Below are 19191 nucleotides of genomic sequence, written 5' to 3'. Positions count from 1 at the left end.
ATTCTGGGCTGCATCAATAGGAGTATAGCATCTAGATCAAGGGAAGTAATAGTGCCATTGTATTCTGCCCTGGTCAGACCTCACCTGGAGTACTGTGTCCAGTTCTGGGCACCACAGTTCAAGAAGGACACTGACAAACTGGAACGTGTCCAGAGGAGGGCAACCAAAATGGTCAAAGGCCTGGAAACGATGCCTTATGAGGAACGGCTAAGGGAGCTGGGCATGTTTAGCCTGGAGAAGAGGAGGGTAAGGGGTGATATGATAGCCATGTTCAAATATATAAAAGGATGTCATATAGAGGAGGGAGAAAGGTTGTTTTCTGCTGTTCCAGAGAAGCGGACACGGAGCAATGGATCCAAACTACAAGAAAGAAGATTCCACCTAAACATTAGGAAGAACTTCCTGACAGTAAGAGCTGTTTGACAGTGGAATTTGCTGCCAAGGAGTGTGGTGGAGTCTCCTTCTTTGGGGGTCTTTAAGCAGAGGCTTGACAACCATGTCAGGAGTGCTCTGATGGTGTTTCCTGCTTGGCAGGGGGTTGGACTCGATGGCCCTTGTGGTCTATTCCAATTCTATGATTCTATGATGCTATTGTTGTGACAGGTCCTGAGGAAGTGTGCAGTGTGCCGTAGGCTTGCATACCTCAGGAAAATTCCTGACATGTCCTTGTTTTGGGGTGTAAAAATGGCATCGGGTGGAATTTTGCAGGTGTCAGGATTTTTTTTTTAATATGGCAACTCTAGTGTCCCATCTAGTCTGGTTTTGTAAGATCAGTTTCAGCCTCTGAGTCCTCACAATGTGGATAAGGTGCTTGCAGCAGTTTAGGAGGCCACATGCCCTCTTAATCCTTACATGTTGTAAAAAAAATTGAGCTAGCTAGGGATGGGACTGACCAGCAGGGTCCAGGGTTTGGTGAGCACATAATTGCATGAAGAGGTGGTAGCACAACTGCTCCTTATGGAACAACATCACTGGTCCCAGAGATACATGGCAATTATTTCCTGGACACAAATGAGCGCTTCCTAAGCATGGTGTTTCAGGTGGTAGAAGCCAGTTTATGGTTTAGATGCACCCGGTGTTTCTGCTGTCCCAGTGAATGAACCACTTTTGTTCTGAGGAGCTGAAGCTCAAACATGGATGCTGCATCGTTACTTTTCAGTGCCTCCAATTTAAACTTGTCCAATTCAGCACAAAAATGACCATGGTGAGGTTCCATTTTATTTATTTTGCACAGTCAAGGAGAACATGAAGCTGGATTCCCTGTTACAGCCAAAATGTCACATTTGATGTTGATGTTGAAATGTTAATCCATGTTCTGCTAGAGTTCAGGTCCAGACTACCAACTGTGTTAACAGAGACAACTTGGTGCTGGAAAAGAACAGAAACGTGGTTGAAACGCATGATGCTCAAGAGCTATATGCAGAAATATGGGCTGTTAATTTTCAGGAACAATATATTTGTATAGAATTCTTTAGTAAGCTAAATGTGTGTGCTGAGTTCTTTTTCCGTACTTTTTTCCTAGCCTTGGCCATCCCAATTTCAGTGCTGAGTGTGAATCAGCCATTCATGGACACTTTCAGCTGGGTTTTGCCAGCTCTCTTGTCATTATGTTGTATTACTAATAATAGTTGGCATTTATGTTTAGAGTGTCTGAAGCACATTCGGTGCATCATTTCAGTAATCTTCACATGCTGCCAGCAGCCTTAATTCCTGCATTTCTCCTTTTAAAAGCCTTCACTTTTCTCTACTGTATAGGTTTTCCATATCCAGCTCTGAACCCAATAATTTTTCTTCTTCTATTCTATCAGAAGAAACTCTTGCCAATAATTATTAGTGTCAGTCTGAACTGGTAACGTTTTGCCTTGACATGCTTTAAACATTTGTCTTGGTTCAGCTCCACACCTACTAGGTACCTCCATTGGTGCAAGATTTGGATGAGGTCGCTGGGCCTCTTCTGCTTCCCAAAGGCATAAATGGCTCCAGCTGCAAATGGGGCAGAATGAATTGGCGGAACTATCCAATGGAGTCTGTTGGATGAACTATTGGATTTCAACCTTGTGGATGCAGCTGACATAGAAACATAGAATTGTAGAGTTGGAAGATACCCTGCGAATCATCTCGTCCAACCCCCTGCAGTAGAGGAATAGGCAGCTGTGAGGATTTAACCCTCAACCTTGGCGTTATCAGCACCAATTTGCTATCCAGGCTTCATGTCCCTTTTTGCTCTCTTAGTCCTGAACTTTATGGGAGCATTTCTTCCTGAAAGCTGAATGTTGTTGTTGTTTAGTCGTTTAGTCATGTCCGACTCTTCATGACCCCATGGACCAGAGCACGCCAGGCACTTCTGTCCTCCACTGCCTCCCACAGTTTGATCAAACTCATGCTGGCAGCTTCAAGAACACCATCCAACCATCTCATCCTCTGTCTTCCCCTTCTCCTTGTGCCCTCCATCTTTCCCAACATCAGGGTCTTTTCCAAGGAGTCTTCTCTTCTCATGAGGTGGCCAAAGTATTGGAGCCTCAGCTTCACGATCTGTCCTTCCAGTGAGCACTCAGGGCTGATTTCCTTAAGAATGGATACATTTGATCTTCTTGCAGTCCATGGGACTCTCAAGAGTCTCCTCCAGCACCATAATTCAAAAGCATCAATTCTTTATGGTCCAGCTCTCACTTCCATACATCACTACTGGGAAAACCATGGCTTTATACGGACCTTTGTTGGCAAGGTGACGTCTCTACCTTTTAAGATGCTGTCTAGGTTTGTCATTGCTTTTCTCCCAGGAAGCAGGCGTCTTTTAATTTCGTGACTACTGTCACCATCTGCAGTGATCATGGAGCCCAAGAAAGTAAAATCTCTTACTGCCTCTATTTCTTCCTCTTCTATTTGCCAGGAGGTGATGGGACCAGTGGCCATGATCTTTGGTTTTTTGATGTTGAGCTTCAGACCATATTTTGCACTCTCCTCTTTCACCCTCAATAAAAGGTTCTTTAATTCCTCCTACTTTCTGCCATCAAGGTTGTGTCATCTGCATATCTGAGGTTGTTGATATTTCTTCCGGCAATCTTAATTCCGGCTTCGGATTCATCCAGCCCAGCCTTTCACATGATGAATTCTGCATATAAGTTATGCCTTGCCGTACTCCTTTCCCAATTTTGAAGCAATCAGTTGTTCCATATCCAGTTCTAACTGTAGCTTCTTGTCCCACATAAAGATTTCTCAGGAGACAGATGAGGTGATCAGGCACTCCCATTTCTTTAAGAACTTGCCATAGTTTGCTGTGGTCGACACAGTCAAAGGCTTTTGCATAGTCAATGAAGCAGAAGTAGATGTCTTTCTGGAACTCTCTAGCTTTCTCCATAATCCAGCGCATGTTTGCAATTTGGTCTCTGGTTCCTCTGCCTCTTCTAAATCCAGCTTGCACTTCTGGGAGTTCTCAGTCCACATACTGCTTGTATATATATTGCTCAGTTCTAAATGAGCATCTGTCTAGTTTTAATTGCAAATGGGGGGGGGAGGTGCAAAATTGTTTTTATTTGAATGCCTGCCTTCCCAATTCCATTTTTAATGAGAAATCCCATTAGCACATTTATCTTAAGAGGAAAATGAGAAAAAGTGGAATTCTAGTTGGTTTGTCCAATTCTGTAACTGTCACCAGCACAATCTATCAGCCTTTGCTTTTGCATCTTGTAAATTATAACTGTTTACTGAGGCTTGGAACAAGTAAATGATTAGGAAGTCATTTGCAGGTTTTAAGTGTTCTATGGATGATAAATCATTGTAATAAAGGCAGACACAGCAACAGCCTACTTTAAAGATTAGAGTCCCCATTCTTACCATGGGCGTAACCAGGGGGTGGGGTGGGGGCAAAGCTCCCCCTAAACCAAGTAAATAAATAAAAATACTTAACTAACTGCCCAATTGCGAAACAAATTCCTTCTAGTAGCACCTTAGAGACCAACTAAGTCTGTTATTGGTATGAGCTTTCGTGTGCAGGCACACTTCTTCAGACACCTGAATGCACACGAGAGCTCATGCCAATAACAAACTTAGATGGTCTCTAATGTGCTACTGGAAGGAATTTTTTTATTTTGTTTCGACTATGGCAGACCAACATCACTACCTGCCTGCCCAACTGCGTCGCAGATAACTTGGTTCTGCCCACCCCCTAAATAAAGCCTGGCTATGCCCATGATTCTTTCTTTATAGTTTCTCAATTTTCAATATGAGAAGAGATACACACACACACACACACACACACACACACACACATTCCTGGAGAATGCCTTTGCTACAAACATAGGTGAAGAAGTTCTGGAAGTGGTTTGAAGGTGTCTGTCTTGACCTAGGTTTATATTTCCATTGCAGCTCGAGAGAGTTGAGGGGACTACAGTTCTATTACGTTTCCAGCAGATCAGGGAAAGGCCAGTCTGTTGACTTGTGCCCATAACACCACATTTCCTCCCCACTCAATCCCCAGTGTTTCTTTGCAGTTCTTTTTTTAAAATTTAAAAAACCCTGTAAATTGCTGTTTGGGTTGGGACACAGGATGATTTGTCTAGTGCAGGATAAATGTAAGTGCTGCTTTTAAAAAAAGCAGAGCGCCTGGCTGAAGCGGGAGGGTTGGCAAGAATGAGAGCTGTTTCAACACGTGTATAAAGGCAGGTTGCAAAAGAGAGTTCACTGCATGGGTGAGTATTATTGTGACTATTTCAGCACTCCAAGAAAATGGAAGTCCCCGGGACTGAAGGGGCCAGGTACAAGAGCTTTTAGGGACAGATTGGTTTTCAGCCCATGAACCTATGCTGGCGTCATAAGTTCAGTTTAAGAACATATGGTGTATATAGCATACCCTCCAACATTCCTCAGATGAAAATAGGGACATTTCTCACTCCCCCCCCCAACTGATCCCCCTTTTTGTCTTTCCACCACAGCACTCACCCACTTCACCATCCTGAGAAAACCCCTTTATCCTGATGTTATTTTATTCTTTGGTGGATTTACAAACAGAAAAGCACACATCAATAAATAAATGTTAGAAAAGGGCAAGACTAGAGGCAAGTGCACAGAGACTCCGCCTTTCTCCCCACCAGGGCAGCCCTGCCCCCCTCCTGCCCCTTATTGGAGTTCACTGATTGGGTCTGCGTTGCTCCGGGACAGGAGGAAGGAAGTCAAAATGACACCGAGTTGGTTCAAAGAAAGAGTTTATTCTGCTCTCCGGATAGCAGAAGGCACTTGCGTGATTAGTCCACAGCAAGTCCAAAGAAATGACAAGTTTCATGCAGTATTTATATCCTCCAGGCACCCTCTCCCTCCTTCCAACCACGTCAGCCTATGTATGCAGGTTGACATCACATATGTTCCTGCTCTGGTACTCTCAACCATAAAAGGGATTTCCTTCCTGCACTCCTGACCATAAAAGGATATTCCTGTTCCTACTCCTATCTTGGAGCAAAAGGTCACTACTTCCGAGAACATGCTCTGGCGTTAGTCCCAGACTTGGGTTTCCCCGTCATTTGTGGTCAGAACATAAGATATGCCTCTATCTGTTCTACTGGTAAAATCAAGGCCAGTCTTGCCGTCAAACTGATAAGGGAGAGAGCTGTGTTCTTGTTTTGCATTTGCTCAACGGCTAAAGTTTATGCATTTTAGCTAAGGAGAAATGGGGATTTTGGTGCAGTTTAAAAGTGCCTGCACAGTCAGTTTTGGGTTTGGGAAACCCATTCCTTCATTCCCTCCTCTTCTTTTGGACAGCCTTTCGGCTCGTCCCAAGGTACTGGCTGGTATTCTTGTGTCACTGCTATAATCTGGGGCCGAATCATTCGTGACATCATTTTACGCATCATATTTTGCAAGCATTGCATTAAGCAGTGTATACAGGAGCAGAAAAGAAGCAAGATTAGTCCATTAACATCATTACAAGTCCTCTAAGCCACCCAAGGTTTGGAAGCCACTCAGTCAACCAAGACATGTCCCAGCCTGTCCTTCTCACCTGATGGCCAGCAGCTGCTAGGAGCTGCCCAAGGGAGGAGGCCGGCAGCAGCCATGGAGAGGCAATGGGATGCTCCCTCACTGCTGCTCATCCTTCTCTCTGAGCGCAGTGGTGGGGAAAATAGAAGCCCGGTGGCTTTCGTTATTGTGAGACTGTCCCTGGGAAATCAGGGCATTTGGAGGGCATGATAGACTACTTACAAAGTGTCGTGTGCCTAACTTTCTGGAAGTGGGGATTAAAAGCACGGAGCAGGATCATGCTGCTGGTTCCTTCTTCAGTGAACTCTGTTGAAAAGCCTTTCCTTTCCTCTGTCCTCCAGAACTTGGAAAAATTGACCAAGAGATCCGAAAATACAATACCCCGGGATTCTCTGGCTGCCTGTCCAGAGTCCAGTTCAACCAGATTGCCCCACTCAAGGCTGCCTTGAGAGCCACAAACATCTCCTCTCGCATCCACACAGAAGGAGAACTTGTGGAATCCAACTGTGGTGCAAACCCACAAACCATCCAACCAATGTCTTCTGCAACGGATCCGTGGCATTCCGATTCAGGTAAGTTGAGACCGGATGAGAAAATCCCGAAATCAACCCCTGAAGCTGCTTCCAGAATGTATGGTTAGAATATAACTCACCATCTGTTATGATGGTGAGATTAGAATAATAGTGAACATTCTCTCTCTCTCTCTCTCTCTCTCTCTCTCTCTCACACACACACACACACACACACACAAAATTGCTTCTAAACTGATGGTTTGAGTATCCATTATAGTTTATTCTTTCATTGCTGCTAACCTGGAGGTTAATGTCTTTAAGATAAATGCAGTAGTCATAAACTTATAGCAGCAATGAAAGAATAAACAGTGTGAAGCAGTGGTAGATTGACCTGTGGATTGTCTTGCATGTAATTGTTTTACTGGTGCTTCTAATTTTGGTAAATGCAATGAAATCAAGTTCAGAAAATTGGCATAGATTTTTCTTTCTTGGCGCTGATAATCATAGTACTTTTTACCAGAACAATCCTTGGAAATGATGAAAAGTGGCAGATCAGTTTTCAGCCAGATCCACTGCTAGAGTTAGGGCCAATCTGAATATTACAAGGGACTCTCCCCCCCCCCACCAGCTTTCCCTTAGAGAGCTGCTGCAAGGGCAGAGAGGCACCATTGGCACAGAAGAAACCTGGAGGCTTCTTAAGGTCAGCTAAGGAAGCCCTTTGAGGAGGTTGTTGTCCCCAGGCAAGCTCAGATCCCCACAGGGCCGTCTTAAGCATATCCGGCGCTGTGGTGCATAGCTCCCTCCGCCCCCCGCCCCCCCCATTTCCCAGAGATTTTTAGGGAAGACAGCCCTGCTGGTGGGGCTGGAGGAAGCGGGCAGCGGCTGGACGCGGCGCCTCCCAGCTCAGCTGGCCACTTTGTGCCACGGTGGCCACGGCAGATGGAGGCTCCGGGTGCGACACTGCTTTGGCGCGGTGCAGCAGGCGAGAGCGGTGAGCTGATGCCAGGAGACCCCGTGTCCAGCCTCCGCCTCTTCCCTGGCACCCTCCAGAACTTGGTGCCCTGAGCCACTAACCTCTATGGGTAAGGCGCCCCTGGATCTCCACCCCAAATTCCCTGTTATCTCAGGGCTGAAGCCTCACATTTCCAGAGATAACATCTATTTTGACCTTATAAATACGGCTTCTGTGACCATGTTCATATTCTGCTGCAGTGCCAAATGGTTATCTCAAAGCATGATATTGTTTTGTAATTGCCCCCCTTTCCCTGTGGCTCTGGTGACTTTTCCTGCCAGCGATGGAGCGGCAGGACTCAGCCAGTCCCTCTTCCTTTCCAAAGATGTAGGAAGGGCCAAGCAGCCTCTGTCTTCGCTTCAGAACCCCAGCTGCGTCCTGTGTTTAGGTAGAGGAGGCAAAGGAATCATGAGTTAAAATAATAATTGGTTTTACATGTAGATTTTAACTGTCATCAAATTCAAAACCATCAGGAAATCGCAAACAAGCACACAATTGTTTTTGTTGTTTATAGAGTAGAAAACACAGAGATTTCAAAGACACACCAATGCCAAATTTCCCATAGCTGTTCTTAAAATAACTATACTTTTTTAAAAAAACAAATTTATCCTATCCTTAACTTCTTTGTCTGCCTATTTTCGTGTAGTAATACAGTATACAAACTTGAGTGAAAGACACACTGCACCAAGAAATAAAAAAAGAAAGACTGCTAAATATGTAGAGAGCAAAAATAACTGATTCTACTTTCCACATAGATAGCAACCTCACTGCAGCCTCTTCAGCCATGGTTTAAGCAACCAGCACATACGGACTACAGTGGTGCCCCGCAAGACAAATGCCTCGCAAGACGGAAAACCCGCTAGACGAAAGGGTTTTCCATTTTTGAGCTGCTTCGCAAGACGATTTTCCCTATGGGCTTGCTTTGCAAGACGAAAACGTCTTGCAAATGTTCCGATTTTTTTTCGCTTCCCCCCCTTTTTTCTAAGCCGCTAAGCCACTAATAGCCTTTTAGCCGCTAATCCGCTAAGCCTTTAATAGCCACTAATAGCCTTTTAGCTGCTAATCCGCTAAGCCTTTAATAGCCACTAATAGCCTTTTAGCCGCTAATCTGCTAAGCCTTTAATAGTCGCTAAGCCTTTAATAGCCGCTAAACCGCTAATAGCGCTAATCCGCTAAGCCGCTAATAGGGTTGCTTCGCAAGACGAAAAAACCGCTAGACGAAGAGACTCGCAGAACGGATTAATTTCGTCTTGCGAGGCACCACTGTATTAGAGGTTTCAGTTTCCAAAGGATTAGCTGCATTTATTGTTTTCTCAAGTGCAAAAATCGAACCATGTTCAGGTGAAGTAGCTTAGAGAGAAGACCTATTTTATTACTAGGCTGTCTGCCTGTATGCTTTTTATTATGTTTTCACCATTGATTATCTATAATGTGTTTTTAATGTTACACACCATTCTGGGATCTTTTGATAAAGCGGCATATAAGTGAAATAAATAAATATAAAGAATAAATAGCTCTGCTTCTAGCCTAGCGTTGCCTAATCTGACTGGCAGTATCCCTCCAACATCTCAGGCAGACATCTTCCACCTGATCATTTTCGCTGGAGATGTTGGCAATTGAATCAGTGACCTGCTGTAGGCCACTGAACTGTGGTCCTTTCCCACAATACTTGGCATTACACTTAATTTAGTACATACCTGAGGAAGCATATATTTCCTTATGAACTGCATGTGTGAGGTAAAGGCACTTGCTGGGGGGGGGGAATAGATCGTCATCGTCATGATCATCATCTTAGGGTTTTTTTTTTAAAAAAATGCAGCCATAATAATGTGCTGCAAAAGACACATGTGGTAGAAGGAGCTTCTTAGTTTTTCCTCCTCATGGTTTTCCTCATGTGTGACAGCCCTGCCCCTTCCTCCACATGAGTCTTCTGCTGCAAGAAACCAAGCAGCACATCCAGTTTGGGCCCAGTTATTTCATAAGCCCAACGGCACTTTCCTCCATTGTCTCCAGAGACAGACAGATGCCAGCCACAGCCATGTTCTGTGCTAAACTGTCCTGAATGTTGGCTGCCCTGGGTAGAAATAATTAGATACCAGAGAATTTAGGTGGAACACATCCATCGATCCTATTTATTTATTTATTTCACTAGTATTTCATTTGCTCTCTGGATAGTTTATGTAATTTATAAAACTCAAAATAAAATTTCAATAAAAGTTAAAGCCAAGATGGATCATAGCCACAAACAGCTGTGAACACCAACTGCCCTACTAAAATGAGCATAATGCACAATAGTGCATGCTGTGCACACAGAAAACCTTCAGGCCAATTCCCGAAATCGTTCCTGGGTGTTGCTGCCAGTCAGCAGAGCACATGGATGGACCCAGGGGTCTCCTTTGGGATTAGGCAGTTTTCTGCATTCCTCCTTCATATGCCATTCGGTATAGCATAAGTGCATATGTGCTGAAAAGTTTGCAATAGCTCCATTTAATTAATTGCCTTAAAAGCAAGAGTTGAATCAACTTAAAATATTTAATGAGTGGTTGGCCCCAATTTCTTTTCATCTGGCGCAGCTTTAGCAGCTCTGTTCTTTGGATCCCAAATGACTTAATGATGGCACTTGAATTTCCCATAAATCTTCCCTAATGGAAAGGAGAGGGAAAGAGAGCTTCAATCTTGCCTGGTTCTTGGATGCAACACACACTTTCTCCTCCTGCCCAACTTAATGGCAATATATACTCCACCCAGACACTTCATCAGAAGCTGCAGACAGTTGAGGCTCAGCTGCCGGCCAAAGCCGTAAATTCTAGCAGCTCTCCCTGAGAGACCCGGGCATTTCAAGCTGCTCTGCGCAGCCCTGAGCAGAATTTTAATGCCATGGAGCAGCAGGAAGATGAGGAGAAGCAAAGGCAGGCGCTGCTCTCCCATGGAAAGGTTTGTTCCTAGAAATTCTGCCTGTGTGGAGAAGGCAGGGTAATAGCTGTTTCCTTGGGGCTTCTCTGAGTCTCCCTTGCCCTCTCTCACACACGCTATAACGGGGGGGGGGGGGGGGAGAGACAGCCACTTTCTCTAACCGCTGTTTCAAGCCTTCTGAAATTGAGCTACTTTGGTCCTCTGGAAATCTGGGTATATTTAAAATAAATAGAAGCAATATATAAATATATGTGCCTGAAGAGAGATTAGTAGAGAGAGTTAGTATTCTGCCACTAAATTCACTGCCACACACCCTCCAACATTTCTCAGACGAATATAGGGACATCCCATTCCATAATGATAATTTTACTACTTATACCCCACACATCTTACTGGGTTGCACCAGCCACTCTGGACAGCTTCCAACATTTATAAAAACATGAAACATTAAAAAAACTTTCCTATACAGAGCTGCCTTCAGATGGTTTAGGGGGTTGGATAACTCCATCCCCTCCAATGTTTCTCCAATGAAAATAGGGACATCCTAAGGAAAAGAAGGACATTCTGGGATCAAATAAAAAACCGGGATGGCTTCTCTAAATCAGGGACATCCCTGGAAAATAGGGACACTTGGAGGGGCTGCTGGCAGGGATTTTATTTGTCCCCCAAAATGGCTTTGTTACAGTTTGGCTTTTGTCCCCCAAAATGGCTTTTGTTACAAGTCTTACTGTGCCCATCACTTGCTCAAAAGAAACACGAAACAGAACTCATTCTTGTGGGAAAGTGGATTCCTCATTGGAATACAAATGTTAATGGCCGCATCCAGCTGTATACTTTATTTCCATTTCTGTTTGTGTTATTTTAATTAAATATTCTTAATAAGTGGGACCTTGCAACAAACCATCGCAGTGTATCCCTCCTGTGTGCGGGGACTACCTGAGTCTCCCAGGGGGGTTGAAAAAACTTGAGCATTAAAGACAGAAGACCCTGCCCTATTTGGGGTTTTACTCCTGGTGCAAAATTTAATTTACTTAAACCTGTCTGCACCGTAAGGCAGTGGAGCATAAAACTTCCTCCAGCATCAAATGCTTGATTTGGCCTGGAAGGACGTCTGTGTGGGCAACGGGAGGCTTGTGATAGTAACAACAGACTACACTGCAGGGCTGCTGCAAACTACCCTTTCTCTCTCACTATAGCCTTCCTACTTGCAATAAGGGTACAGCACTGAACTATGACGCACGGTGGCTGCATGCGACTCTGTCAGCCCAACCTGCAATGTGGGTGTAAAAGCAAGGAATAACACTGCAGGATTGTTGTGCGCTACTTTCTCAGTTTCTGCAATAGGGGTTTTATAGTTATAGGGTTGTAAATCACTTAGAACCAGGAAGGGAAGGATATAAACGTAATCAATCAATAAATCCTATATACTGCAGGGTTGGCATAAGTCACTCTCTTTTAGAAATAGCCCACAATTGGGGGACAGTGAGGTGCTTTTGCCTTGGAATTGGCATTGGCATGGTTATATTTTTGAAATGTTTCATACTACATCAGGCATCCCCAACCTGCGGCCCTCCAGATGTTTTGGACTACAATTCCCATCATCCCTGACCACTGGTCCTGTTAGCTAGGGATCATGGGAGTTGTAGGCCAAAACATCTGGAGGGCCGCAGGTTGGGGGTGCCTGTACAGTGGTACCTCGGGTTAAGAACTTAATTCGTTCTGGAGGTCTGTTCTTAACCTGAAACTGTTCTTAACCTGAAGCACCACTTTAGCTAATGGGGCCTCCTGCTACCGCCGCGCCGCCGGAGCATGATTTCTGTTCTCATCCTGAAGCAAAGTTCTTAACCCGAGGTACTATTGCTAGGTTAGCGGAGTCTGTAACCTGAAGTGTATGTAACCTGAAGCGTATGTAACGCTAGGTACCACTGTACTACATACTACATAAGCAGCACGACCTCTTCTCTTTGTACCATTTGTGCTTTTGGGGGGGAGTAGACACACTTTTCCCCAGTCCCACCTACATTAAATTCTAAAGGCTTGTATTTGGCAGCTTTAAATCTGGCACCAAGTACAAGTCCCACTAGGATTTGTTCCATTTGAGAAGTCTGCAGTGCAGCTGAACCCTCCCACAAGCGGGACTTGCTTTCAGCCTTGACTGCAAGCCCTGCTGGGATTGACTGCACTTGGGAGAGATTGCAAGAGAAACTCCTGAATACAGCTAATCCCTGCTGAAAGCAGCACAAAATTTATCTTTTGCAACCATGCCTTGCAAAAGAATCTTCCTTTGCAGTCCTAGTTTGTTTTTATTATTAAAGCTGGAGTTAGAAAGAAACAAGGGGACTGTGATCACCCTATACCATATGACTTCCCTGCCCATTTGTCAAAATGGCCCATGGAAGGTGATCCAGCTCCCCACACCAAATGTGCACCCTAGAGAGGGACTTCCGGGTTGACGCGATCTGGAAATGGCGGATTCCCTCCGAGCTGCGGAGGGAATCGGCTCTACCGAGGACGGGTCTTTGCCGCGCCGGCGACGCGGGGACCCTTAAAAACCGCAGGTGCGGATGCCTGCGGACTGAAGACTCGGCGGGTGCCTTAAGCGCCCCCCTGATTCACGAAGAGCCTTTTTAAAGGCTGCGGAGAGGATACGGGGGTGGCATGGCACTGAGAGTCGATCGCTACCTCGGTGGAGCGAAGCCGCGAGCCATGACCAGAGAGCGCTGACTTCCTTCCTTGAAAATTTGGACTGAAAGAATCACCCGTGAGTAAGACGGATTGGGACTTTTAAAAATTTACCCTGAATTGGAGACGATCGGGGGGGTGTGCTAAAAGGAAGTCCGCACCCCCCCCTGCAGACGATCTAAGCAACGACATAAGAGCTAAGCTGGAGAGCCTACCCTTGGTGGGGTGAGTTAAAAAGGACACTAACTTTCAAGATTTAGCTAAAGGAAATTTTGTGCTGGAGAGTGGAGTTTTGGGGACCCTCTTTTTGTTTTAAACAACCCCCCCTCCCGGGCTCGGGAACGTCCTGCCTTTGTGCCTGTGTAAGAGCTGCGGAGTTTGACAGCTGTCAAAGCTGTCAAACGGGCGGTTTAAAGTGGAAAAATCGCTATCTAAGATCCCTCTGGACTAAGACGAGTTACAATTGAGCTAAAATTGTTGGAAACAAAGTAATAATAATTAGTTAAAGGACTGTTGGAGAAAAGACTAATAAGTAACCAGATTCCCCCTAGGGGGAATTCTGTGAAACTACAATGGATACAATGGCTGTGGAAGGAAAGTTACTAGTGGAAATCGAAAGGATGTTTCAATTGGTGGGAACCTTACAAGAGCAGAGCTTGGCCATGAATAAACAACTTGTGACTATGACCTTGGGAACAGGCAACTCTGCTCTCTGTATTGAGGACCTGAATGAGAAAGAATCCACAGCTGAATGGGAAACAATATCTACAGAGGTGAAAGAGACTAAACAACAAGAAAAAGAAGAAGTAACCTTGGGAAGTAACGACCAAAAGCTGACATCTGTGGAACACAAGCAAGGAGATGCTGGGAACATATCTACCACAAGTCTGCGAAAGACACAGAAGAAGGAGGAGGTCCCGGGACAATATGGAATACAGGAACTTAAAATAAAGAAATATGATTGGGGCCTCCGTTTGGACTTTGATTCTGAAGATATAGGCTTTGTGGAAATTTTTCAGCAGTTACTTTCAAATCTCCTTGTGGGAAGAGAATACACTTTGATGGTGAAAGAACTTTTTCCAGACTTGACGACTGACATAAAGGACTACCAACAAGACAGGCGGAGAGGGACTGAAAGAGACTTGAAAGCCTCGGACGTGAGGAACCCAGGCTGAGAATCTCGAATTTGGATTTCTATTGGGAAGGGACAAAAACCGGGGATGGGAGGGAGGGAAGAGGAGATTCTTAAAAACTCTTAAGACTTTTAGGTTTGGTTAATATGACTCTCAATTAAGACAAAATGAAAATCGATGGAAGAGAACTTAAGTCCAACTTAGGAAAATCAATTTTTATTATAAAAGAGGTAATAAGATGAATAAGATGGCTAAGAGGAGAAACACCAACTTGCTGATATAATCTTGGGAACTGGGATGCACGAGGGGGGGTGGGGGGAAGTCAGGGAACAAGGTTATGAAATGGGGATTTGCTGATTTTATACATGTTTTTGTTTTGTGTCTTTTCTTTGTGTGTGTCTTGTTTATATAAAAGCAGAAAACCAAATAAAAATTAAAACAAAAACAAAAACAAATGTGCACCCTAGAAGTACAGCTACCAGGTATACAGCATTGGGTGCAACTTACTCCCTGCTGACACACACTTGATGGGCAACCTGGATTTGCCCTGCACTGTGTGTGCAATGGCCCTCCATGGACTGCCTTTCTGCACAGCTCCCTCCTTCATGAAGAGACCATGTGTGTAAACTGCAGCTGTGATCAGTGAGAGAAGGAAGCTGATGACCACTTTCATATATCTTACATGAAGCACTCATCTAGAAGGCCTGTCATTGGAAACTGATTCATGTGCACAACGTTCCCATAAAAGCATTTTCCTGCCACCAAAGCAGGCAATCCTTTGGGCCCATTACTGGTGACTGTGTATCTTTGTGTTCAAGTTTGGTGAGTATTCAGCTTTACAGTTCCTTGGAGAGCACTGCCATATTTCATATTCTGCATTAATTGTGAAGAGGGCTTGCTCTTCTCTCCTTAACAGGTGAATTGTAAGCTCTGCTCATAAAACTCTATTGGAGGCAATGACTTAAGCAAGCATAACCAGTATATCAGCCATCCTTCTCTGTGGTCAAGCTAGGCAAGCAGCAAGGTTGTGAAATACAATACCAGAAGGGGAAAGGGGGTGCGCTATATGAACAATGTGCTCTATATCACTTTGAAAATTTGATGTACGACATTGTTGGCTATGCACAAACATCTACTGCATTGTGACTTCCAGGGCAGAAGCTGTGGCCGGCCAGGGCCCCTTACTGATATTCCCTGCCCCCATTCATTTGTCACGTTTCAAGAAAGTAAAGTTATGGTCCATTCACTTCCAGAGATGAAAAGGGAAACAGACAGCCAATACTCCACCCGGTTGCTCTGCAAGAAGTAAATCTGTTCCTGTCTTCCAGAGGGTTGGCCAGTTAATGTTCAGCCACTGGGAGGACTGACAAGCACTTAGCTCTCAAAAATGAAAATAAAATAACCTCAGTTCAGAACCTAAACTTTAAAAAATATGTTACTTGATGTCATACTGGCTTTAAGACCCAAGACTGCCTGGAGCACTCACTTCAGAACTACAAGATCCTGACTTAAATCAGTTTGCACTTTGCTTTGTCTGAGGGTGACGGTTTGTCCATGGCCAACAGTTTGCCCTGAGTCCGCTACCTTCTTGGCTGGTTGGTGCTTCTGGTGGTCATGAGAGCCAGGCTCCGAGGAGAGGGTGTCAGGCCACCACCATTGGGAGTTGCTGACATGTGGGGCACATGAGAGCAAAACACAGCTGGTGTGTATGGATTTTGAGTTTACATAGTGATGTGTGTGTCCAGATGGGGACTTACATGACCTGCAAATATCAAAATTAGTGAAACTGAGGGTTCAATCATAACACCTGGTGTTGGTGCCGGGGGGGGTGAGATTAGGATGGCACACAGGCCCCTCTCTGCCTATGGAAAAGGGGCATAGCCTCCCAAGGCAGCAGGACCTCAGATGTGACAGAGGACCCAGCACTCCATCCTCCCCGCAAAGCTCCTGCTAGGATTCCTCTATAAAGACATGGTAAAACGCAATCTGAACAGGAGTTGAAGCATGTATGGAAAATAATTGTGGAAATTGGCATGCCGTAGATAAAAAGGAGACCCAGTTTGGCATAGTAGGAGAACTGGGTTCATATTTTTCCTGTCTGTTGCAAGTATCCTGAGCTGGGCTGAGCAGGGACAGCCAAGCAATTAGCCAGGAAGCTGTTGACAGTTGGGAAGGTGGCTGCCAGTGTGCAATGGGCATGTCTAGAAGGCAAGTCTGATAACAGAGCAAAGAACAGGCAGAATAGGGAGCATTTGTTTCCCTCTTCCCCCAACCCCCTGTCTGGAGCAAGGCTGCAAATATAATCCCAGAAACACTGACGTTTTCTGCAACAGAACAAGTTTTGATGAGGAGCTTAGCAGATTGCCATGTTTTGTGAGCTGCATCAAGCTAGGGATTGGGCAAGCAGAGTTTTGACACCTGTGGAATGTCAGAGAAAAGAAACAAGGAGGAATTGCTGACAGAAAGATGGAGGTTGACTCAAAAAGGTGTGCTGTTTTAAAGTTTCACTTTGAACAGATGGCTCTGAAGAAACGGCGATAGTTTATCTCCAATTTTTATGATTTTGCTCTATTCCTTTGGTTAGGATTCTAATTTCCAGAACACTAGATCAGATTCTCATGGTCATTTTATCCTGCTGTTATTTCCATAAGGTGAATCCTGTTTGTGCCACTGTAAAATGTGCAGTGAGACATGTTCCTATGAAGTGTCGTCCAGCTCAGACTAATGGCCTCCAAGCCAGATATGGTACTTGAGGTCACTTTTTTCTGGTTCCCGATAACTCTGCTGCATTTTAATCTAATAATAGGGAAACATTTGCCCAGAGTCTCATTTGTAACAAATGCCTGTTTAAACAGGCCTTTAAAACATTGTTTCCTTAGCACAATAAGAATTTATTTGTGCTTTTATTGATATCTTTGTTGATTTATTTTTATATGTTGCATTCTGCCTTGCTGTATTTTTTTATGGAAGTGCAGATTATACATTTGTAAATGAATGAATAAATGAACTCTGTCCTGAGTAGTCCTGGTAGTATTATTTAGGTATTATTTTATTATTTAGGGAAGTGGTGGTGTTAATATAATGGCTGACCTAAGACCCCACCCAGGGAGCTATTTGTTGAGCTGAGATTTTAATCAGGGATTTCTTAGTTCATAGACAAGGCTCTTAACCAAGCATTAGTTAGTTCCTCAGTGTTCCTCAATAAAACCTTTAATTTTCAGCCTTTCTAATTTTATATTTTTATTCAACTTATACACTGCCCTAAACCCGGAGGTCTCAGGGCGGTTCACAACATGACCACAACATATAAAATCAAACCAAAAGCAATAACCCAATAAACACCCCCCCCCCAAAAAAAAGAACCACATTCTAAAAGGGTGTTGGATGTCAATAAGTTCAACCAAAGGCCTGGTTAAAAGGGAACATTTTTGCCTGGCGCCTAAAGGTGTATAATGAAGGTGCCAGGCGAACTTCCCTGGGGAAGCATTCCACAGACGAGGAGTCACTGCAGAGAAGTCCCGTTCTTGTGTTGCCACCCTCCGGAACTCTCGAAGAGGAGGCACACGAAGAAGGGCCTCGGAAGATAATTTCAAGGTCCAGTTAGGTTCATATGGAAAGAGAGAGTCCACCAGGTATTGTGGTCCTGAACCATTTAAGGCTTTATAGGTCAAAACCAGCATTTTGAATTGGGCGCGGAAACTGTTTGGTAGCCAGTGCAGTTGGACCAGGATCAGTGTAAGATGCTCAAACCGTCTCGCTCTGGTGAGCAACCTGGCTGCTGAATTCTCTACCAGCTGGAGTTTCTGAACCATCTTCAGAGGCAGCCCTACATATAATGCATTGCAGAGCACAGACAGCAGTAGCTAGGCTATCCGTGTCCAGATAGGGGCATAGCTGGACCACCAGCTGAAGCTGATAGAAGACACTCTGGGCCACTGCGGCCACCTGAGCCTCAAGCGACAGCAAAGGATCCAGGAGGCCCCCAAGCTACGAACCACTTTCCTTCAGAGGAAGTGTAACCCCATCAAGCAGGCGACCTCCCACCCATCTGATCTAGGGAACCACCCACTAACAGTGCCTCAGTCTGATATGGATTGAGCTTCACTTTGTTGGCTCTCATCCAGTCCATTACCGAGGCAAGACAACGGTCCAGCACTTCCACTGCCTCACCTGCAGATGTAAAGGAGAAATAGAGCCGAGTGTCATCAGCATACTGCTGACAACATACTCCAAACCTCTGGATAACCCCACCCAGCAGTTTCATGTAGATCAGACATGTTCAACCGATCGACCGCGATGGACAGTGAGATCCCCGGGGTGATCGCGGTCAATCGCAGATGATCCTTGTCGATTGCAGCATTAAATTGATTGGTCAAGGAATGTCATCACCCACTGCCCCCGTCGCTAGGTCCCTCCGCTGCAGCAGCAGGCATCAATCGTAATTAAGCGCGGCACGAACTCTGCCCCCCAAAAAAGCTCAACAACTCTGAACAATCTCCCCCCACTTCCAGCCATGACATGGCTCCCCAAATCTCTTTTCTGATGAGAGCAGCTTTTGCATCTTATTTGGAAACCAAGGACCCAGAGTCAGGAGGAACAATGGGGAGGCACACAATGCCAGATGCTTGAAGTCCAGTGTGAAGTTTCCACAGTCTGTGTTGATCTGGGGAGCCCTGTCATCAGCTGGTGTTGGTCCACTGTGCTTCATTAAGTCCAGGGTCAACGCAGCCGTCTACCAAGAGATTTTGGAGCACTTCATGCTTCCTTCCGCAGACGAGCTTTATGGGTATGCTGATTTCATTTTCCAGGAGGACTTTGTCACCTGCCCACACTGCCAAAAGTACCAAAACCTGGTTCAATGGACATGAGATTACTGTGCTTGATTGGCCAGCAAACCCGCCTGACCTGAACCCCATAGAGAATCTATGGGGCATTGCCAAGAGAAAGATGAGAGACATGAGACTGAGCAATG

General features: G+C 45.0%; 1 protein-coding gene across 1 annotated transcript in view; it reads left to right on the top strand.

The window, feature by feature from the left end:
• CNTNAP2 (contactin associated protein 2) overlaps positions 1-19191 on the top strand; it is a 1111520-nt gene that overhangs the window by 1089340 nt on the left and 2989 nt on the right. Inside the window, exon 22 of the mRNA XM_081165093.1 lies at positions 6309-6539. Within this exon, the coding sequence (XP_081021219.1) occupies positions 6309-6539 (231 nt within the window). The remainder of the gene's footprint in view (positions 1-6308; positions 6540-19191) is intronic.

Source organism: Podarcis bocagei (assembly GCF_964188305.1).
Source record: "Podarcis bocagei genome assembly, chromosome: 12".
NCBI classification, from domain to species: Eukaryota; Metazoa; Chordata; class Lepidosauria; order Squamata; family Lacertidae; genus Podarcis; species Podarcis bocagei.
Note: the sequence above shows the minus strand (reverse complement) of the source record. Positions and strands in the feature narration are given on the sequence as shown.